The 24,305-nt window shown below is 34.7% G+C and overlaps 1 protein-coding gene across 4 annotated transcripts; it reads left to right on the top strand.

Annotated features, from left to right (window-relative positions):
* The first annotated feature begins 2,676 nt into the window (after positions 1-2,676).
* Positions 2,677-9,992, top strand: LOC109015250 (OVARIAN TUMOR DOMAIN-containing deubiquitinating enzyme 9-like). 4 transcript variants are annotated; one of them, XM_035683835.1, is made up of 11 exons: positions 2,677-2,840; positions 3,486-3,830; positions 3,923-4,188; positions 5,064-5,137; positions 5,478-5,532; positions 6,542-6,616; positions 6,707-6,780; positions 6,882-6,930; positions 7,492-7,576; positions 8,594-8,650; positions 9,558-9,992. In XM_035683835.1, exons 2-11 carry the CDS (start codon positions 3,509-3,511, stop codon positions 9,623-9,625), a joined length of 1,125 nt encoding a protein of 374 aa, XP_035539728.1. In that variant the 5' UTR covers positions 2,677-2,840; positions 3,486-3,508; the 3' UTR covers positions 9,626-9,992. The 4 variants fall into 4 exon arrangements, with proteins under 4 accessions (XP_035539728.1, XP_035539729.1, XP_035539731.1 ...); XM_035683836.1 differs by having other exon boundaries at positions 3,482-3,830; XM_035683838.1 differs by lacking the exon at positions 7,492-7,576.
* The last annotated feature ends 14,313 nt before the right edge of the window (positions 9,993-24,305 follow it).

The raw sequence follows: 24,305 nt of genomic DNA, 5'->3' as shown, positions 1-24,305 counted from the left end.
AGAGAGATATTTATGTAAATTTTTATTTTGTAAATTATAAAATTAATAATTGCTAAACATCAACTATAGAGGCCTAATAATAGAGGTTATAGCATTACGATTAACATCTTTTTCTAATTTCTTAATTGAATTGCAAGGCCCAATTTGAAAGAGATAATAAATAATATTATTCACAAATTTTTCATCTCATCTCTACATTCAAATGTGATCTAAAATGTTTACGTAGATAACATAGTTTCAACTACCATGGGTTTTTTGTTTTCTAAAAATTTAGGAGGAGGTCCTTAGCCTCGGTGATTATATGATAGTTGATGTAAAATATGTCTACAGGGTGTGCAAACAGCTTGCAGGAGGGCTTGCAAGTACGGGGGGTTGCAAGTCAACGTTGTGAAACATACACACATCCACACACAATGAAAACGAAGCAGGTAGCGAAATAAATGCAGGAATACAAGAATCAAGCACATACATGACACATAGTATTTAACTTAGTTCGGTAATGTACCTACATCCACAAAGTTATTTTAGAGGAGATCACAATTATACAAATGAGTTACAATAATTTTATTCTACTCACACATCTCATCTCTCTCTTGCTCAAAAGTTTGTTCTCTTTCACGAGATGTTCTACACTGTTTTTTGCCTCTTTCTATTCAATATGATACACCATGAACGTAAACATAACATATATATAGTAAATGGCATTGAAAATCATAATCTAGCTAGGCAAGGTTTATCACTCGAGTGGGTATCAAGTGCATTGCAAGCGAACAACCAATCCAATATTGGCTCGAGCAGACTATGGAGCAAGCCTTGAGCGCATCTCTCTGTCCAAAATTCAGTCGGGCCAATTGTCGAGCAACAATCAAGCGAATAATTTGTCTGTGCCTTTTCCAGCTCACAAAACCAATTAGACTCCATAATCCAAGAGTTAGGATGTTTTGTTCTCTCCAACATCCATTTTGTATTCTCGCTCCTTTGATTATTCTAAATCAATTCATACAGCTTAGCTTTGTGTTGTTTGGGCTCAAAATAGTAAGTTTAGTTATTTTACCCAATTTGATTTTGGGTTTTAATATTCGTATCCTCTAATGTGTTTTGATGTAACTATGAGTTTATTCCGCCGGGTGTGAATAAAATCACAGGGCATTGTCATTGTTCTTAAAAAAATTATAAATAATTATTAAGGACATATTTCATTGTTATGCACTCTCGATCTCCTGCAACTAAAGAGTAAGATGACTGGGGGTTGAAAGGGACATCTCCGATGCCTAAGTCAGTCACGATATCAATCTTCTAAGTGCCAATTATTCCCGATGTTTCATTAGCAGACTTAGATCCTTTAAATAGAGAATTTGCCTTTTTAATATCACATGGACTAACTGCCTTGCCTATTATTTGAAACTTGAACCTCGAGACCTTCGAACTATCCACTTGTTTTGAATGAGTGAATATCCTAACGGTTCTAAGATAAGCGGGCAGGTGTTTATCTTTCTAACAAACTGATCTAAGCTCTATTGGGCCAGAGGAGTTTGAGTCTTGAGTGACTTATCAGGCCCCATGACCCAAGCTCAGGGTGGCACCCTGCGAGCCCTTATGATAGTATTAAAGCACTTCCAATAATATTATTTTAAAATATTAAATGATTTGATGTGTGTATGTATATATATCTAATTGTTTTGAATAAAGAATGAGAAATGATATTTGATTTTAGCGTATGCAAGTCACGTGCATTATATTTAAAAAAACGATTGAATCTGGGATTCACATGAAAAAATTATTTTATATTTGTAGAACACACTATTTTACAAATAGAGTGCGCATAACTTTCATACTATTAACTGTATCTAACATTACTCATAAATAATATATCTCTAATTTGTTTTTAAATAATACATATCTATAATAAAACTATGAAAAATAGTATTTGCAGTCTTTGAATGTGCAGTACGCACGTAGTCACTTCGAAAAAAGTATGAAAATTTGAGACCCATATAAAAAATAATTTTTGTAATAATGGCTTCCACCTTTTTTCAAAGGGAGTACGGGAGATTGCACACTCATTATCCTAAAACCATACAATTCATTGGTGACTACGAGATGAATGACGTAATAAATTGGTTTTAAAGAATAGCGATGCTAGATACAATTTTAAGATGTGCAAGTTAGTCTCACGCACTCTCTTTAAAAAAATAGTATCTGTCATTAAAAAATTATATTGATTTCATATTTATCAACTTAAAAAAATTATACTAATCATCTTTACACCACACATAATTTTTGAATTTTTATTTTTTTTCTTATCAAATGTGTAGTATATGGGTAATAAATAGAAGAATTCAATTAGTTTAGAAATAATAAAATAAAAAATAAAAAAATAAGTATGATGTGTGGTGTGTGGAGATGAAGAGGAATAAAATTAAAAAAAATGATATTTACAGTTGTGAAGTATGCAAGCGCCACGTCGCGTAATTTAAAAAAAATAAATAAATACAAGATATATATAAAAAAAATTAATAATAAACTTAACTTTTTTTCGAAAAAATTAGACGAGCACTTCACCAATTTATACAGCAACACTAAAAAAAATGCCAAAAACTTGCAAGAACACAAATATCATTTTATTTAATGAAAAGTAAAGTAAACAGCGCCTCTATATTGTTTCGGTTACCGGCTTTGGCCATATATTCTCTCTGTTACGATTCAGTGATACATAACTGCTCCTCGATATTTAACCCCAGGCGCGTGCATTCCACACCTCGTCTTCATTGTCCTCCTTTCTCAAGATTCTATGCATCGCTCTCTTCCACAAACAATCATTCTTTGGGTTCTCGGAGGAGGTACGTTTCCTTGCTTTTCATCTGGCAATGCATAACTCTCTCTCTCTCTCTCTCCGTGGTTCAGGTCTAGGGTTTTACGGTTCTTGGCATTATAAAGGGTGAAATTTGAGTTTTCCAAAAGTTCTACGTTGGAATGATTTTGTAATTTGTTATCCTCGTATTTTTATTTATTTGATTTGGTCTAGAGATCACAAGGCTGCTTGCAGTTTGTATGGGGTTCAGAATATATCGAACTATCCCCACCATGATTTGAGTTATTTTTCTTTTTAATTGCTGTGGGTACCGCATAAAATTGATTAAAAACTCTAGAAATAAAATGAATGGATTAGCTACATTTCTCATATCTTGGCCTTTTTCCAACCCTCGGTGGGGTCTGATTATGACTAATCTAATTAATTCTCTCACCCGGTTCTCAAAATCTTTTGGGGCATAGAGAGATGAGATGAGCAATGATACTCGAACAATACATTTCACAATACATGTTTTAAAATAAGTATATTTTGGTAAAATAAAGTTACTTTTACAAGTTAGTTTATAAAAATAACCTTTTTTAACACATTGTTCTGTAAAATGTTGTGAAAAATTATTTATCATTTTTCGAGATATGATACTCACACAATACTCACACATAATTGGAGTAGACAGCTTCTTTTGGGCGGAATGAGTAAATGGACACGTACGAGCTAGATCCTGATGTTACTCGGTGGGGCCTCCATCTGCTTGATGTTTGCACCCTTAAAAATACTGGTTGTTGTAGTACCATTACTCGGTATGACCAAGATTTAAGTCAAGTTGAGTATGTCAGAGAAGGTTTTTCTGAGAATGCTAATGTGGAGAATGATGAGGTTGTAGCACGTGCTCTTCAAGAAGAATTTTCGCGAATCTATTCTCTAGAAGCTTCTGGATTATCTAATGTTGGGGAAGCACATTTGCAAGCGTCTGTTCTGGCACAAGATTGGCTTGGTCCTTCAGAAAGACGATACAGTTCTGGTGAGGAAAGCTTAGCTGCTGCTATTCTGATTGTTGTTCATTTTTGGTATTCCGTGTTTTACTTACTGTGATGGATTTCCAACAACATGTAGGGCATGAAAATGATAAGAAAGCAGGACATAATCCTGGCAGAAAGATGGAGGATGCAGATCCCAGCAAAAGCGTAATACTGAAGGCTGATGATCACAGAAAAATCGGAAATGATCTAGTGGCTGAACTTGAAATTTTCAATTCATGTTCTTGTCCATGGGAAAGATTATCCAATGCAGAAGACTGTTTGCGTACATTGGATATTACAGACGAGTCTGCTCTTGATGATGAAGTAGGCAAAAGATTTAATCAGATGATTCCTGTTCCTGTAAGTCTTTTCTTTTAAGGGAGAAAATTATAGTATCTGAACTCCTCTTGCTGGTTCCAACACCTCATCATGTGTAGTGGTGTATGTCAAAACTGGTGACATTTGATGTAGATTCCACAAATGAAGTAGGAGAATCTTTATATTTGAACATCAGGAGATTGGCAGCACTCCTTTTAGTGGAGCAGCAGCATTTTCTACTTTTTTGGAATTCTCTACTTTTTTCAGGGGTGCTGTTTGGAATAGAATGTCATAAACTTATTAAATATCCTACGAAGCAAATGATCTCACTAGTACCATAAGTGTGAATCCATTTTCAATATATTTTGAGAGAGAGAGGATGCATTTTCTCTTTAGTTTTCAATTTTGTGTAAATGATACAGATTCTTGATTGTTAGAATGCTTGAACTTCGATTATGGTATGATGATCCAACAATTTTTAAAAACAAATACTTCCTGTATACTTGGGTTTTGCCTATTTGATCAAATAAAATCTTATCTTATCTATCAAAATGAGAGAGAGAGAGAGAGAGGAATGCATGGGATTTTGAGGGGTGTAAATTATCCTTGGCAAAGTTGAAGTTTTGATTCTTGCATTCTTTCTGACTGGACCGCGGTCACTAGTTATTAGTGGAGTTTATTTATCTTTTAATTCATAGATGTTAGTTTTTCCCTTCTGGGTGCTTCCCTTTTTCTTGATAAGTCCTTCTGGGTGCTTCTCTTGTATACTTTCTGTGGACTAAGGTTCTGTCCCTACTTGGACATTTTCCGGGAAAAAAAAAAAAATCTTAAGATGGATAGCTTACATTTGAGCAGATATATTTGCTTTTCTAATTTTGTTTTAAGGATGTGGTGGCTATTAAAATTTGGTTTTGCAGCATGTCCCCAAAACAAATGAGAAAATACCCTCTGTGGATGAAGAAATATCAGATCACCAAAGGCTGCTAGAAAGGTATTCTGTCATCTTCTCACTGTATATTGCTATCCTTAGTACATTTGATTATTGGGAGCTCTAGATTGTTATATATCTATTATGGTTTTTTCAAACATAAATTACTGAAAATATCAAATATACTGAAACAGCCATAACTTGGTAATATATATATATACATGTCTGCGTAATATATATTCCTTTCCCACATTAGTATATATAAAGTTATCAAAACTTTATATATGTAATATTTATAAAGTTTTAAAGCTTTTTTATCTTTGCTTTCTTTTGGGGTCCTTTCTGTATGTAGAAACTGTTCAAATTATTGCGTATCTGGTGTTAAGATATTTGGTCTTTTCAGACTGCAGTTATATGATCTGGTTGAGCTTAAGGTTCTAGGGGATGGTAACTGTCAGGTTTGTTATCTTTCCCGCTTACCTTTCTGCATAAGTAGTAAATCTTGGAAATGCAAGTGATAGGTTTTGTGTTATTGTTATCAGCGATTAAACAAAAAGGCTGGTTTATTGCATACTTTAGAAAAAAAAAAGAAGCAGCTTATTTGGGGATTGGAGGTTGAAGATAAAGAAGTTTAATTTATAATTATTTTTTTGTTTAATCCTTATTGAGATATTATAAGCATCACTTTACAGTGCATTTTTTCTAAAATGCTAGTGCTGATTATATCTTTATTATCCTCTTGGGTCAGAGACCTAAAAAAGCAGTATATTGCATAAGGAAAGCATCCTTATTATTACTTTTTTTTAAAAAAAGAACGTTGTTTGACTAAATTTCTTCCATTTTAAAGGGAAAAAGGGATCTCAAGTAGCTTTAAACATTTATCTGGTGAATCATGTCCATAAGATCTTGTGAGTTGTTGTTTGCGAATATTTTGCGGCTGATAAGCATATGATGAAGGCAACAAACATTTATTTGGATTTTCTTCTATAATTGGAGAAACTGTAGTACTTCTCTGTAAATGTCTATTCTGAATATATGATAGCTTCAGGACCAAGAAAGTAAAAAAGACTGTATGATAGATAGGGGTGGTTTCTTTTGCCAGCTACAGTTGGAGTCCAAATCACTTGCAAATATAAAGAATATGACTCTGATTTTTTTAACTGCTATTAACTATAGGTACTAACACTTGGTCTTTTGCTTCTTAATTTTTGTGTAAATTCCTCCTTTGAGTTGCAAATGAAGTTGTTCAGTAATGATGATTACTGTTTCTGCTATTTCTCTGACTTTAATTATTTGATAATAACCTTAGATTTAAGAGTATTTATTTCTCTTCAAGTCCTTGTGTAATACTTATAAAAAATCCTTGGGTAAATTTTATCGCTCATTGCACCGCATCATTACTTGTGATAATATATATTTTTCAATATTATGGATGTAAGAGATTCTTAATAGTCCATATTTTTCCAGTTTCGTGCTTTATCCGATCAACTGTATCATTCTCCTGGGCACCATGGTTTTATTAGAGAACAGATTATTCGACAGGTTGGTGGCATTCAAATGCATTCTTTTTTTGTGATGCCAGTACTCCAACATTATAGACATGTGACAACCATGATGTGTTGATATCATCAGCTCAAGTCTCACCCAGCAATGTACAAGGGTTACGTCCCAATGGCCTACGATGATTATCTGAAGAAAATGAGCAAGTATTGTACTATTCCTCGCTTTCACCGTACTTCATTCAAAGAAAGCTTTATTAAAATATCTATCATGCTTATATGCATCCTTTTTTGGGTTCATGAAATAGGAATGGCGAATGGGGTGATCATGTGACATTGCAAGCTGCTGCAGACTGGGTATAAGGAATTATAGGAATTTTTTTTTTAATTCCTCCCTTTAATTTCTGCTAGATTTGTCTTGGCGGTATTAAAAACAATAAGAAGAATTTAAATATTTTTTATTTTTGAAAGAGCTTGAATATGAATATCTTCTGCAAGTGAATATAAATGGAAGGTATTGTTGAATGCAGAAAGAACTTTGTGGTGCACATATGGGGAAATTATGTGTTGCATTTTTAACTTAAAAAAAGAAATACTTTTGATTAAATATCTGGTAAGACTTTCCAGAATTGAAATCTCATTGTGTAGCATACGTATTGACTGGTTTAAAGATGATCAAGTATTCCTAATCAAGGGTTTTTTTTTTTTTTAAATATGAAAATATGTTTCTTTGCAAAATTAGGCACAGGTGCTGCTCCTCCTGGTCTCCCCCTTTCCCCAGTTCATGTAATATATACTGCATGAATATTGTGGTGCTTTTTGTTTCACATATTTGTTGACATCTACATGAATCTACATATTTTCGTGTGATGACCTACTCTGTAGAAAAATTATGCATGTTTTATCATTTGTTTGCAGTATGGTGTCAAGATATTTGTTCTAACTTCATTTAAGAACACATGTTACATTGAGATCCTTCCACATATCCAGAAGTCCAACCGAGGTAAGTACTGAACTTTTCATTGTCATCATGAAACTTGATGTTTTATAACCCAAGGAGATCACGCTTGTGGTTGTTCTGACTACTAGATATTGAGATGCCAAAACTTTTCAAAAAGAAAAAGAAAAAGAAAAAGAAAAAGAAAAAGAAAAAGAAAAAGAAAGTTGAGATGCAAAAATGGAATAATCTATTTTTATTATGCCAGCCTCAAATTTACTTATAAAAAAAATTATGCCAGTCTCAAATTTAAGATGTCAGTGTGTTCATGCATGCCGGTTACATTCTCTGAAATTTTAAGGGAGCTTGGAGTATTTTTATATAAATTTATTGGACACCAAAGGCAACTTTTATTTTGCGGGCAAAACCCACTGTTTTTTAATATACAAAACATTCTGTCATAATATAAAAGGAGTATTAATAAATTTGAACCTCATCATCTGATCCACCACACTCTGGGTTGTGTAGGGTAGGTTTTTCATATATATTTAAATCCCTTCAAATCTTTACAGAGCTTGTGATGGCTTGCTTGACTTTGTATTTGTTCCATAACCGATGACTCCATTATGTTTCTTTTAGTATCTTTTTTTGGCTTGACCACTGGACCGCTTTGAACAACTTTGTGGAGTTGTAAGCTTGGTACCAAACTTGGTAAATTACACTAATTAAATTTATCGGTAAGATAGAAAACATTTTTTACTAGCCATTATCATCTGAGTGGATAAACTTTCATGCCCCTTTCATTGTCCTTTTCATATTTTGATTTGTTTGGGAAGAGTTTTAGTTCTACGGGAAGCAAGGGGTCAGGGTCGGGCTTGGTGTATTTTGGGTTGTTTTTCACGGGCTTTTTGGGTTATTAGGGGTTTTATATTATGGGCAAGTTGTTCTCTTGTATATATTTAGTGTACTTGGTTACTCCTTTTGATATATATAATTGTTTTACTTAGAAAAAAAAAATATTTTGATTTGTTTGGTAAGATGGTGAGCATAAGACACTGATTTTTTTTCTTGGGGCTTGTGTAGTTATTTTTATGAGCTTTTGGGCTGAGGTGCATTACAATTCAATTTATCCAGAGGGAGGTAAACATTTAATTCTTCACAATATACATTTTGTCCAATTTAATAAAATTAAAAATTTGACCCTTGAAGTACCTACAATGACATTGCGACTAATTTTTATTATAAACTGGAAACCTAATTTTGTTTCTTGCTTCTTACTGTTCTTTATCACGTTTCGCCATTCATTATAAAGCTTTCACCTTGTAAGGGTTAGGACAAATTTATCAAAAGAAAAAAGTGTTAGGATTCATTGTCATTTGTCCTTCACTTGCTAAGCTTTGGAAGGAAGAAATGAGCAAAGAAAAAATTACCAGAAGAACAAGTTAGGTCTCTCTACCTACCGGCGGATAAAAAAAACCCCTATTTAACTAGTCCATCTCCTGACTCCACTCACTCTCATGGCAAGACATACTGCATGTTTAGCTTTGGAATCCAAGGCATTTTGAGATACCCTTTAGTGAGGCATGTAAATGAAATATTGGAAGCATTCTTTTTGGAATGGAGTGTGAGCTCATATCAAGCCCCTTCTATACATTATGAAAACTCATTTTAAGGAGCAATGAACAGTTAATCCCACTATCTATATGTTGTCTTCATTCAGCTAGTCCTTTTGTTGTGGGTTGTATTTCTAAGTCTCAAGTATTGAAGATGTTAACAACCCATTGCCTAGTCATGTACACTCATCCTTTAAATACATTGGATAAGGCATCTTTAAATACAATTCCACCAATTGGTTATTATCCTTTGTGCTTCTTTTAAATTTCTATTTATCCAAGGAGCTATTGAAAAGGGTTGCAGATGGATGATACGACAAGCTCAGTTAAACTATTGTTGGCATAAAAAAAGAACAAAATCTAGCTATATTAATTACAAACGTTCGTTAAGTTTTTATGATTTCTCATTTAATTTACTGTTGTTTCATCTCAAGATCTGCCTGCACCCAATGTAAAGAGAAAGAAGAAGTGGTGGGATTTTGGAAGCCTGATTGGCTCATGATGGTTGCAAAACATAACAATCAACTCTTTTGCCGGTTGAGAAGCTTTAGAATTATCATCCCAGTGTAAAGCTCTTCAACCTGTTGCTCCCTGCTAAGTACAGAGGGATGTATATATTTTTTCTATTTGTCCAAAAAGAAAGGAAAAGGAGATTGTCCATGGTTTTGCGATGTGGTGGACACTGACAGAGATTCAGAATGATGCATATGGTTCCTTTTTTGGTGCTGCTGATGAGTGATGCTGCGCTGCCGATTCTTTTGTATATATTACATACATTATATTCTTTTGGTTTCAAAGTCCTCTTAGCTCCATCACTGTATATATACCCATCCTTTTTGTTTTGATAATATATACTAGGATTTTCCCTTCCTTCAGTTAATTTAATTAAGAATTTGAAGATCGTCTCTATTATTGGCGAGGAAAACCTTCCCCTTTGTTCATATGTTTGATGACGCCATTTCACCTTCTGTTCTGTGGCCCAAGTCCAATGGGGGCCCAGAATAGAAGAGTGGCGTCCCCTAAATTGAAATCCAAGCCCATATTAGAATCTAAGTACAAATGAACGAAGTCCAACATATGATCCGGTTTCTATTTAGCACCCTCGCCGGAGCCCAAGCCGTGACCCCCGGACAACGTTTTTTACCCGGTTTCCCTACTCGTTCAGGCCCATTTCAAGTCGTTTTAAAGCCGAAACGAAGGTAATTTGAGGACTCGACATACTTATCATCTTACATTTCATTCTAATATACAATACTTACTACTTTCACGAGTCATTGCAGTATATTAAATTCGACCAAAAATAAGAGCCCCTGAAGTTTAGGCCCCTTGCTGAAGCGTAGGCCCTTGAAGGAAAAATGTATCAACAATCCTACTTTTGTGGAAGAAGATTATTGAATCGAAAGGCTAAGCTCGAACTGAAGAAAAATTGGAATTTGGAAAAGATAGGCATGAATTGTTCTCAACACATGTAGAGATGATCGGTACCCCATCATCTACTGATCTTCCAACTTTATGATTTTTCTTAACTCAAATCCATCAGAACGTTTTCATAATTTCTGCAGTATTAGATTCAGCGATAAAGAAAAATAGGCAAGAATTCTGATCTCGATCGCCTTGCCTGAGCAACATGAATTGGAACAGATCACAAAAAGATCGATCTATATGATGCGTGCGGGTGGGCCATCGATCCGGCCCCTTTTCAACAAGATTATTGTGGTGTACCATGATGTTTAATTGCATATATATATATATATATATATATATATATATAAATATAATTCCCTTGTCTTGGGAACACACATTATGTGATCACTTCGTTAACAAATTGTGGGTAGAAATTAAGTGATAATGACAACTGATTTGCTTGTCCTACTGCATGCATATGTTTATTAAATTAGAAGAAGAAGAAGAAGAAGAAGAAGAAGAAGAAGAAAGCTGCAGGAAGCGTAGAAGAAGGGAATAAGGACAAAAAAGCCTTGTTGTGTGTCATGAACAAGTTCTCGGACTCCAGTACCTGTGTTTTGAAGGAAACCTAAGCATGTAGTAGTTAGTAGTACTAGTACTCGACGGAAAGAGGACTCAAATAGCAAGAGGAATCGATTAAGAAAAAAAAACTATTTCCGGTGCGGCAAGAATATATGCATGTACCATTAATGTCTTGAAAAAGGGCAGCAACAGTAGTACGGCCGAAGCTAAATCAAATACAAAAACCATAAGTACGGAAGATCATATGAGTCTATGACTCTCCAAAGACGACATATGGCTAGAAACAGAAAACTGTGCTTGGAATCTCCTCTCCCATTTGATAAATTAAACATCCTCGATCGCAGAAATATCACAAACTCTTCATGATTAACTTTTCCTTCAGACGTTACAACTAGCCATATGTTTTGGTTGGTGGACAATTAGCCATCGTGGCCAAGCAATGGGGACCATGGATTTTTTGGTTGAGCACAACCATAGCCATGGTCCAAATTGTACTAGGTACATAATTTAGTGGTCATGGAGAAAACAAGGTACTATTATATGTAAGAAATCGGTACAAGTTTACCCATGTGGCTTTTCTGTACAGCATTAACCCACAAGTTATGTTGGTACAAATATTTGCATGCATATTGGGGGACCATGATTCTGATCATCTTTCTTTATGACGAGAAAAGTTTATGAAAATGACAAGAAAAGGATAAAGCTATGAATTACAAATCGAGGAAGATTTTTCGGGATCATGTGCTGCTTGATCAATTATGTGCATCTGTGTAATAATGCCTGGCGCCTGTAGGTTGCAGTACGTCTTGTAAATGTATTTGACACGAAAATGAAGTTCGGTATGCGTTTTTACGTGGGTGTACGTTATTATTGCGTTTTTTCAAGTGTCGGCTTATATATATTTCGACAATGACAAGCTGGATCGGAGGAGATTGATCATGAAGACTAGATGAAATAACTCATCTTTTGATCTCGAAATAATACAGATTCTGATCTATATATGATATGGAAATGGAATTTGGAAGTCTACTAGCTAGGAAGTGGAGAAGCTGCAGTGGAGTAAGACACAAAGTGGGTTTAAGTTGCATTTTATTCTAGGAAGAGTTATTATTTAAATAGAGTAAGAAGAGTTATTATGACTATCAGTTATTTTATTGTTTTAATTAAACTAGTTCATGTTAGTAGTTGTATATGATTGTTATTTTTATTAGAATAGGAATAGGTTTCGTATATGGTCAGGAGTGCATGCATGGCTATAAATACAAGTGTCTATAGTTTATTTAGACTAATTAGAAAGAATATAAAACTTGTGGTTTGTTCCAGCCTTGAGTGGATCACAATTTATCACTTTTCATTGTAGTAAGATCCTGGTTCCATTAGTGATATCATAGCATGGCTACAACTAAGGAACATCTTGAAAGATTGGAATACAGTCTGGTCTGTATGAGGTACGGGAAGGTGCCAAAGACACCAGTTCAAGGCTTCAAAGTTCAAGCAATGGAAGAAAGTTTGAAGGCAATCAAAAGAATTTTTGGAGGCATCATAGGAGCAACCCTTCCGTCGTCCAGACGAAGACTTTTCAAAGTCAGAAGAAATAGGGTCACACTTGCGGATTCCATACAAAGGAAATGGAGGACACCAACAATTTCATCCATGTCAGTTTAAAATGGACTTTCCACGTTACTCTGGCGATGATCCAACGATGTGAGTAAATCAAGCGGTACAGTTCTTTGAATTTCAAGGTATTGTTGAGAATCATAAGGTGCGATTAGCCTCCTTCCAATAGAAGGTGAGGTGAATGTATGGTGGCAATTAGTTCAACGAGTCTACAAGGAGGAAGAAAAGCTCATCACTTGAGATGACTTTGTGCGGGAGATGTTTGTGCGGTTTGGACAAACTGAATACTAGGACTTTGATGAAGCACTATCTCGGATTTGTCAAACTGGGTCTCTCCGAGATTATCAGCGTGAGTTTGAACGCCTAGCAACCATAATGGTTGGTTGGCCTCAAAAGGCACTGATAGGCACATTTTTTGGAGGATTGAAGGATAAAATCGCTACAGACGTTCAGAAGTTCAAGTCAAGAATACTGCGTGAGACCATTGAATTGGCAAGAATAAGGGACGATCAGTTAAATAAACAAAGAGAAAGTACACATCCAGAATGGAGTCGAATACATGTTCAAGCAACAGAGGTCTTTCAAGCGATCACTAAACCTTTTACAACATGTAACAACAACAATCTTGAGTTTAAAAGACTAAGTTGGAAGGAGATGTAGCAGAAGCAAGAGAAAGGGAAATGTTTCAATTGTGATAAAAGGTTCACATGCCGGGACACAAGTGGCAGACGCCTCAAGTCTTCCTCTTTGAAACAATGGAAGATGCAAAGTGGGAAGAAACAAAACAGTTAAATGGACAGTTTCTATGGTTGCATCTTGAGGACAATGTTGTTGTGGAAGATGGAAGGAATGATGGAAATAGAACTTGGAAGTCTACTACAAAGTTGAGAAGCCGCAGTGGAGTAGGACACGAACTTGGAAGTCTACTACAAAGTTGATTAAATTAAGGGAAGGATCACCTAATTGAATGATTGTTAATTTCGATGTGATTCGTCTAATTAAAGGATTGAGATATCACGGTTATATTAGATAGAGATGGAATGAAGTACTTCATGTTTTCGACTAGCTCATGATGTCTAATAATTTCCTCTTCCTAGCCTCTGATAGATCATTAATATAGGAGATCAAGACATAGAAATTGCTTATCTAAAGAGAAGCAGACAAGTAATTGTAGTCTCAATTGGGGCATACCTACGCGCCCATGGTCGTACACAACCTCATCTCTGTGAGAGACAGATTAGGGCATGTTTGGTAAATAAATATGAAAATTTTCAAAATTTTATTTCTAAACATCATTAAAATACAAACCATTTTTTTAATTTTTAGTTTTTAATTTCATCTAATCATTACTCATATTATCAATAATAAATATAACTTTTAAAAATTTCAAAATAAAGCATAAAAATTAATACAATTTTTACAAACTGTAAAACAAAAATATTTTTAAAAAAAATCTATTCAAATAATTTTTTTTAACTTTATCTATTCAGTTTAATAAACTCCAACACAACACTTATTTTATAATATGTTTTTATTCAAATATTTGACTCTCATTTTTCAAAACTTAATAAAATTTTTTTATTAAAATTTTTTTATTACTATTCATATATAAAATTTAATAACACTTATTATATATGAGTAATCATGGATGGTATCACATGCACGAGCACCACCGGCCAGCTGATCATGATGGTAATTTCTGAGTACATTTGTCTGTGCCGGTATGTACTCCTTTGTCTCCTCCTTCCGGCCGGCCTGTAATCAGCCTGGCTGGCTAGCTGCCAATGCCATTCATCATCTGCGTGTCTCTGACTCAACTATCATCTCTTTTGCGCAACCTTTTTCGGCAAAAGCCTGAGGCTCTTGGTACAAGTCTTTACAACTGTCCAGAGTTTGTCTCTTTTCATTCATGGCATTGGATCCGCAACAAAAACCTGTACTACGTACGTAACTACGTATAAGTTACTAGTGCGGGATATAATTCTAACCTTTACAAGCTCTACGTTTCTTCTATTGTTTTTTTTTTTTAAGAATGAATTATCACAAAAATAGAAATAAAAAACTTTTCATTGCATAAAATATGATATATGATGCGCAGATATAATATGCAGTAAAAACTTAAATCATAATCGATTATGCTACATATAGTCAATTACGTATATTACTTTCGTACTCCATTGGATACAGTCAATCATATAGCTTGTGTGCAAAAAAGTATATAAAATTGACTGGATATACAATTTTTCTTTTTATACTTGCATGCATCCATGTTAGTGCTGTACAAAAACTGATGCAACCGGCCGCCACCAACACGAACCGACCAGCCACGTTAGGCACCGACCGGAACCGGTGGAGAACCAGCTGGGTGCGTTGAAAATTTGAAGAAATCGACGTTCAACGGTTCGGTCCCGTTTTGAAGCTGGAACGGACCGCTGAACTGACCGATATAATAAAACTTATTTTTTTAAATATACCCTAATTAAAATGACGCCAATCTGTCTGAAAGGACGCATTTCCACTTAAACTTAAGTTAAACGGCATCGTTTCCGTATGGGGTCTTTTTCTTCCCCAGCCTTCTTCCAATTCCTGATCTCCTCTGCAACTCTCTCTCTCTCTCAGTAGAATCTCGCCGCTAGAGGAACCGACGCCGACTGAGAACCGCCTGGATTGGTTTCCTCCTCTCCATCGACCGATTATAGTCAGTTGCTCCCCTAGTTTTCCAGACATCGGTCGGCGTTTGTTTTGCCCAAAAACCGCGTCGAAGAAGTCGATTTTCACCCTTAATCCATGTTAATAATTTTCACACGTACAGTTCATGAGTGCAATGTGCATGACTGTTTTGATAGGACTGATCCATCAAATATATATCAACTAAAGCTACTGTGCGTCAGGCCAGTGGTATGGTCACTAACCTATTTACCTTGTGATGATCAAGAATACAAGATTACTATCCTCACGTTTGTCATTAGTACTTACAACCCAATACCCTTTTTTTTTTCACAAGCATGCCTAATATATTATAATATTTTAAAAAATATAGAAATATATGAGTAAGGGATACGAGGATTTCAACAAATACAATTCTTAACTAATGTAACACAATATAAAAAGATAAAGAAATAGGTCCTAGAAACAAATAAATGTTTCCTGTCCTTCCCTCCAAGGAGGGAGCTGCACAAAGTGATAATTTTTATACAATCCGAGAGTGGGATTGTAGTTCCATGACCGTAGGTCATGGTGATTGTAGTGACTGCATTTTATCTTGAAATGGTTGTTGGGGAAGTCCATTGGCTCGTCTTTACAATCCTGTGGCCAAAAATGACAACTCTTATAATAAAAAACCAGTTAAAAAATCCAAACTCCTTCGCATTATACGTCATTGCAAAATTTCACACTCTCCCAAAGGAGTACATGTGAATCTCGAGCCGGAGCAAAAGTAAAAAAAGTAGGGCTCGTGGGTTGTGGTGGAGAGAGATCGCCAAGGGACCAAAGAGGAAGTGGTAATCACCGGAGTGCCAACGGTTCGAATATTTTACTAAACTCTTTACATATAAAAGTATCCTGGTAAAATTTGAGAAAAAAAAAACAAATAAAAGCAGTAAGATATAGGCAAAATTGGACGTATTATAGTTTGGACCAACTTAGGTAGACTTCAAAATCTGTGATGGCGCGTGGTGCCCACATGCCTGTCTCTTTGCAGCCACAGTAGTTCGATCTAAAGGATTTGATGGCTGCAAGTCCGTTGGTTCGGCATGTGTGGTGAGAAAAGCTCCTGGAATGAGTGGCGTGTGAAACCCACGCGCAGCGATTTTCGCTAAATTGCCACTTCTCTTTGAACGATTTGCGATTTGAGAGCCTTTTCGTGCCGCACGTGTCTCTCGGATGTTGCCCAAAAACTGTAGATCTGACTTTTTTCAGCCTTGGAGGAAACAAAACAACTAGGAAAATAAAAACTAACTTTTATAAACAAAGTGGGTAGATAGAGAAAGAATAGAAGGAGACAGAGGAGGAAGCCGAGGCCTCCCCCTCCTCTCTGGCGAAAAAACAAGATTTAGGTTTGGAGGTTTTTTTTTTTTTTGAGAGAGAGAGAGAGAGATTTTAACTCAATATATACCGTCTTATTTTTGAAGTCTTGAGTCAAAAGATATAATTTTTCACAATTTATTTGTAGGGTTTTTATGTGTGAAGTTAGATTGTGTTTGTGGCCAGCCCAATTTGATGATCTAATTCGATAAGAGTGATGCTAGTGTGTTGCTCAACTTTGAACGCTGGTCGTGCCCACTAGTATAAATTCTATATTTTATTTTTTTGTTATTTTTCTTTTCATATTTTTTAAGCATCTTTAAATATTTTTTAAAAAGTAAAAAAATATATATATACTAATACACTAAAAGTCACTTCTTTAACTACTAAGTAAAAAAAGAATTAAAAAAGAATTAAATATATGAGTAGTCAAAATAAGAAAGTAAAACTAAGCAACATATCAGCATTTTCCATTCGATAAAGTTCCATTTCAATTTAGGCTCGGGCCAATATCTATTTTGGCTCTTTATTTGTCCTCACCTATTTGATTATCAATCGCTCTATAGATTAGGCACATTGTCAAACAACCTAAATCTTGTTTTACTTTTTTCTTGTTGATCACATCATTTTGTCCTATATATATATGACCACTAAAGCGAAACGCAGTTTAAAGGATTGATCTAATAATTAATGAAATCATTCAATTCTTTGAAGATCGAGGTTTCCGGATATATTTGCCCAAAATAACTAGATATATAGGGGGGAAAAAAACTCTCAAGTTAATTAATATTACTTATTTATTGCTGTTAAAAATATTTATATATAAGGACAACAATAAAGTATACCGTCGGACCTCTTTATAATCTTTTTTTTTTTTCTCTAATTTCTTACTTAAAATTCCTAAATTCGATTAAGAATTTGAGGAGAAATGGATCCGTGAATAAATATGCTTTCACTTTCAAGAAATTCAGACAACTAATAAAAGTACGTAGAGTCAACGGATCGATGAACAAATACGGATCGATCTCTTTCCCGGCCCTAAGATTTTCGGAAATCCACCCTTTCTGATCATCAAACCCCGTCAAAATCATTATGCAGCATACGATCCAGAAGAACCTGAGACATCACGTGCACCCATATATATCACAATTAGTACTTCACGTACAAGAAAAAAAATTGTAAACTAAAGAGAGAGAAACATAGGCAGTTTACGTAATAACTAACATACTCTCGCCAACATGTTTTATACTGCCATAGATGATCTATCACAAACCCCCGTTGATCCATTAATGAAATTTAGGAATACCCGAAAAAGATTTCTCTCTTTCTATTTATCATTTGTTTCAAATTTTGCTTACATGAAGGGATTAATGTGAAAATTCAACCATGGAATTATTACCTTATAAAATCTAACTACGACTCTTTGCGTTTTTTTACCAAGCTAGGAAGATCATAACACACGATAGATCGACACAGGTCATTGCTCGCGTGTTTTATATATATAGTTGTTCGATAATATAATCTCTAAAGTCTACATTTTTGGTTTTCGAACGATCTAAATTGTAGATGGATTGGAGTACTTGAGAATATATATGCAACATTCAGAACTATATATATATATATATATATATATATGAATCTTTTCGAGTTTTGTGGCTCTGATTGCTGGTGTATATATCCATGCAAGTACCGATGAATGACTTTACATTGCCAATATATATCATCCATTAATGCAATCTACTACTCCTTGGATCATCATCACATATGTATGAACGTTTATGGAATAACTCAGTAGTACTACTCCTAGCTAGCTGGTTCTGATCCGGCCCAGAGCTAGTGGTAGTTGTGGATATGAGTAAGGACATCAATCAAGAGACCAAGACGCATGAGCGCCATCATTACATGCATTATCTCCATATGCATACAAATGTTCGTAGTATAATTGATTTGCTGTGATCTCATTGTACTCGCTACTATTGTTTTTTTCTCACTAAACGTACTGCTGGGGGACCTTCGGAGGAGAGAATGATTCATCGCTCTTTTATCTCTTGTCAAACAGCTTTTGTCACTGACTGGGAGCCCACATGGCATGGCTCAAGATTCTTCTTCAGTTCCATGGCTAATTATACAGATCAAGAGTCTTGAAATTCATATCACTGGTTCTTCAATTTCGGCAATGGCTTTATGTTAGGGTTCGTCAGATTTAGCAACCAGTTCTACCTGCTGCTGCAACTAACTAAATACAACTTCAAGGTCGAAAATCCCAAGTACTACTGTAAGTTCCTCTGGTTTCTACAAACCAATCTTTCTTACTGCAAGGATGCTGCCTGCAGGTTTCTAAATTTTTCTGCTTGGGCTTTGAAAAATCTCCCTAAACTTATAATAATACAATTCTGTCTTGAAATTACTAGCTGTCTTTAATATTATATATAGCCCATGCATCAGGTACTTCACCTTAAAACTTGAGGTTTACTTATTATAACAGAAATGTCCGGACCCCTAATATCAACACTGGAAACACTGCTTGTAGTCGCCTAGCTTCCTTAAATTTGATCTGCTAAATCTAGGTTAGTAGTTCTAATATCATGGCAAAAAAAATCTCTTTTTTCGCGCTAGTCATGTTGCTTTTCATTTTTCAAGAGACCATTTGAACAATTTCCCAAAGTACGATCTTTTATTTCTCTGAGATCATGCATGCAACTAAAACATAGTTGTTTTGTTAAACTACTCATGTACGTTTTTTCAAGTGGGACATGCAATTTTCTACAACGTATATATATAAACCAGTAAGGGACATTTAATTTATGCAATATTGTTAATGTTTCCTATCCTCGATACATATCTTAAAACACCTCAGTTCCTAATACATACCTCTACACTCAAAATAAACATGAGAAGCCTAGCTAACCTCTAATAAAAGCCACTGCAATGAAAATGACCTATGATCCGTAAATATTGATGTGTGCGCAAAGATATGCAAAGTGCATGGATCGAATATGTAAAGGAAGAAAATTACAGCTGTCTATAATGGCCCAATACCCCTCATGAAAGGTCTAGTCCACCAGCAGTCTCGTTTATTTTCATAATTTCTCACAATTTATCTCATATCATCTAATTATTACAATTTTTATAAATTTTCGTATAAAATAAAATAAACAATTTAAATTTTTCAAATTTTAAAATAAAAAAAATATTAAAAAAATACACTCTAATAATATTTTATTAAATTTTTAACTTTAATATCCATTCTTCTCGTATGCGAAAATAAACAAGCCCTGAGCAAATGTTGGAAAGTCCAATCATCTACGTTTCTTTGTCAGTTGATTGGTTCACAACAGCAATAATAAATATGGGTGATCTGGGGACAAAACCAAAGAAAGAATAACGAAAGGACAACAATGAAACAGGACATAATGAGGAGCAGCTCTCAAAGATTCGCCAACTTTTTACAGGAAAAGAGAAGAAGGCCGACATATTATCTATATTTGAATATCCCAACAGTAGCTAAGCCACACAAGCTATGTTTAATACCTTTAATAGATGGCTTGGCTTGAAAGCGCAAGATTCTTTCTAAAAACTTCTTGGATGGTATCTAGCTACCAGAGAGCTAGAGATCTGATCATGTTTGACATGATCCGCTAAAAAATATACACAAAATCTGATCTTTATGCAGGTTGTTCCGTCGAGCTTGAAAACTGCTAACAGGGTGTGTTCGTGCGTGTGTGTGCTTTGGCTCAATGAATGGTTTCAAGAGTTTTAAGAAACCCATCCGATCGATGACTGGAAGTGCTAAGTACATGTTCCAAAAAAATTATATTAATAGTCATGTTTTAAAATAAAAAAATAAAAATTATATAAAAGTTTGGCTCCTAGATTTTTATAAAAGCCAAAGCATATATTTTTATTCAAAAAAGAACTACAGCTCATAACATTATGAACATGCATGTAACATTTTACGGTTCTAACTTGAGTTATTTTTAAGTTTTGCCTTATTCTAGTGTTCTACTTCTTTTTTCTATCCATGTCTTTTTTCTCTGATCTCTTGAGTTTGATCTTATAAAATGTTTCTTTACTTTCATTTATTTTGTTTCTCCATATCCATAACGACTCAGAAGGAATATAACAAATGTAATGAGTTTTCAGTTACCTATAATTTTTTATCTTTGACGATGATAAACAATATGGATCATACATATAATATATTCTGTAACTGATATTTTCATTATCATAATATTAATTAATCCGACCCTCCATAGATAAATTCCTGATTCCACATGACTGATATATATATATATATATTTATATATATTTCCTGGAAAAAAAGAAAAGAAAAAGAGAACTATGCATGATATCAACAAAAAAAATTCTTCTTCAGGGTTAACAAAACCCTAAACCTGAATTTGTATCAACAAGCCACTATCAAACACGTGGCACACAATGGAAAATTATATGCATATTTCATATGCTATGAAAATAGCAGAGATCTCATGACAGCTTGACAGTTCCCCACTCTTTCTTAATTCTTGCACTTTAATAGTCTCTCCCTTTCAATTTCTCCCTCGATTCATTAATTAAAATGATCAACCATACATAATGAAAAAACAGTCAAGTCTTTGAGGAAAAATGGCAAGGAAAAGGGCGGGGGGATAAAGTCCAGTACAGCATGTCCAATTAATAGCCACGAAATTAAGTGGAAAAAAGAAAAACATGATATGGAAAAGAAAAGTCAGCGAGTTCAAAAGAGTTCACCTCATTCTGATGCAAGAGCTCACCACATGTCATCTGCTATTTTCGTAGTCATTCATCCGCCGATGCAGCATCATCAAGATTCTCAAATACCACAGTTGGAAGAGATTCTCCGGGCATTGATGGCATGTGAATCTTAATAATGCTGCGCCCGCAAACAACGACTGTGGAAGCGTTAACGGTGAAATAGCGGAATAATGCTCCAAAATCCAATTATAATTATATGAAAGAAATCGAATCTTAAGTCAAAGAAGAGGAAAACAGAAAGATTATTGTCAACAGAAGAAACTCGGACGAGGTTATATCACACCTGGGTTTTTCTCAAACACTCTCCATGGGTTGACACACGTGGCTGTTAAGATTTGGGTGGGAAGGTAGCAGAATGACCCGAAGGAACCCTAATAGGAAAATATGATTCTTAAAGAAACTGCGCTGAAAGGAAGAACTGAAGGTAAAGTTTTTTTAGTACTTTTTAGATTAAATAATCTAATACGCACGACAAATTAAATAGTTTGCAAAGAAAAAAAAAATCAAACTACTATTCTTTTTGCAGTAAATCATGGAGTTTTGAACTCTTGGGTCGGATTTCCCTGGGGCATCCAGAGCCAAAAACCACCACCGAAATGATATGGCCATAATAAAAGAATATATACGGGTGAATGAGACGGATCAAGAAGACCAGAAATTAACGAAACATGAGTTAGAAGAAGATCAAGAGGATCTAAAAATTCAAAAGTGCAAAACGAAAACTGCTACTCAAGTAATGGTATTATCAGGACCAGAACTAGATGAAGCCGAAGAATACAACTCAAGATCTAGTAGCGTTTGAAACGAAGAAGTGGGAATAGTAGGTGAGGAAGGACTTCATCGAGAGGTGCTCTGCATATATACACACAAAGATGTCCTTTGTGTGGGGGCGCTATGAAATATAGAAAACGACGTCATTTTGTGCCATTCTTACTTGACTGCTAGGTGTATGGAACTTATGTGCTATTTTACCGTAAAGATCATATATTAAAGGGGTCTGGTCATTCGTACGACAATTTGTTATAACATGGATTTACTAAATTATGTTGCATTGCTTTCAAATTTAATGGAATAGATTTTGTAAATCAATAATTTATAATCATGATTTTAATTTCAAATATTTATAATAAATTTGAATTTCGAAATGATAAGTACTGTTAATTTGAAAAAAAAAAAATCATACCATTGATTTCTTTTACCTATAATTAGAAGCAATACTTGGGATTTGATGAAATCCACCTATATTGATCTATTATCCCAAAGATTTTAGAAGATCTTACTATCTTATGATGGACGGGCATGCATCGTATAATAATATTGTTAAATCATTTAATTGCATGATGTGGAAACTCTTCATATTAATTACTTGATATTAATGCTTATAGGAAAAAAAAATAGGAGCATATTTGTCATGCATCCACATGAATAGTGATGATAGTAATTATAGTAATAATAATTAACAAATAATACTTATAATAAGGATTTTCTATAGGTTTTGATATTAATAATAGTAGTAATAATAATACCAATAATAACATTATGATCATGTTAATAATGCATACATCTATAAGCATAAAGGCTAAAACCGAATTGGAAAAAATGGAGTTACTTGATTATATAATTTATCCACGCAGCTCTCTTCCAATATAATTTTCTGCAGCTTGCCTAGCTCCCCTCATTATTTTCGCCTTCTCCCTCTACCAGCTTCTTCATCTTAGGATGTTTAGCTTTTGGTTTTTTAGGAGGTGGGGGATCCGGAGGGTCAATAGTATTATGTTAACGTGGAAGACCGACAGAAGTCATGAACCCTCTCCCGCCTGCCCAATGAGCTAGCTGATCGTTCGTGAACTGTGAAGCCTAGCTAGCTAAAAGATACCTATTTCTACAGAATTTGGTTGTTTAAATATAACCCATCAATTCTGCGTCACGGCCTGTCTCCCTTTTACAGCTCTGACCTAACTTGAATAATGTGAATATTAGATTAAAATTAATAGATCACTTGGTGGAAGTAGAAGTAGTAGTAGTAGTAGTAGTAGTTAAGAAATTAACAGTTCCCAAGTCGACATGAATTTACAGGTTGGGGATGAGAGCTGGCAAACTTCAGGCATCGATCACTGCAGTCTACGTACGGTTTGCATTTACAAAGAAACAATTAAGCAGTTCATGAATATATATGATATGCATATATACGACTTTGATATTCATGCAGTGGAAAGAAGCCGAGTTTTACACCAACTAGTATTACTGTACGTATTAGCTAGCTTCGTGTTGATCTAACGTCGACGTCCCTGGTAAATAATAGTCAGATGCTTATAAAAGACTAGGACATGATCGAGTACTATTGAAGCACATAAAAAACTTGAAAAAAAAAAAAAAAAACACTATGATTGGATTGCCAAACATATTTTTATTTTTCCATACTTTGAACAAATGCCATTGTCTTGTTTCTCCATTTTATACGGCCATAATGTATAGTTTCAAGACCTTTCGATACTTTGACGAAGACTTCGAAAATCACGTCCAAAAGATTAAAAGAAGCACTAGTACAGATATTTATGATCAGCGGGAAAATGAACATAGTAATTTATTGATATTGTATCAGTACTACGTACGGGATCCACCGGCCGGAGTGGGCTAATAATTGTTATTTATTCCCCATCTGTAATTAGTATTAAAATCCTCACGAAGAATATATATGATCAGTACGTAGTACTTTTGCAGAAAGCTGCATGCTAAGGTTAGCTGTGTGCTTAGTCCTCATCTACTTTAAAATTTTTTGGGCC

The sequence above is a fragment of the Juglans regia genome, chromosome 12 (genome assembly GCF_001411555.2).
Source record: "Juglans regia cultivar Chandler chromosome 12, Walnut 2.0, whole genome shotgun sequence".
Taxonomy (NCBI): domain Eukaryota; kingdom Viridiplantae; phylum Streptophyta; class Magnoliopsida; order Fagales; family Juglandaceae; genus Juglans; species Juglans regia.
The sequence above is the reverse complement of the archived record's forward strand: the minus strand, read 5'-3'. Positions and strand labels throughout refer to the sequence as shown.

Coding starts and splice junctions, on each gene's coding strand:
- LOC109015250 (XM_035683835.1), top strand. CDS start 3,509: ATGGACACGTACGAGCTAGATCCTGATGTTACTCGGTGGGGCCTCCAT. Junction 3,831..3,922: donor AGAAAGACGATACAGTTCTG/GTGAGGAAAGCT, acceptor AACAACATGTAG/GGCATGAAAATGATAAGAAA. Junction 8,651..9,557: donor TTCAATTTATCCAGAGGGAG/GTAAACATTTAA, acceptor TTTCATCTCAAG/ATCTGCCTGCACCCAATGTA.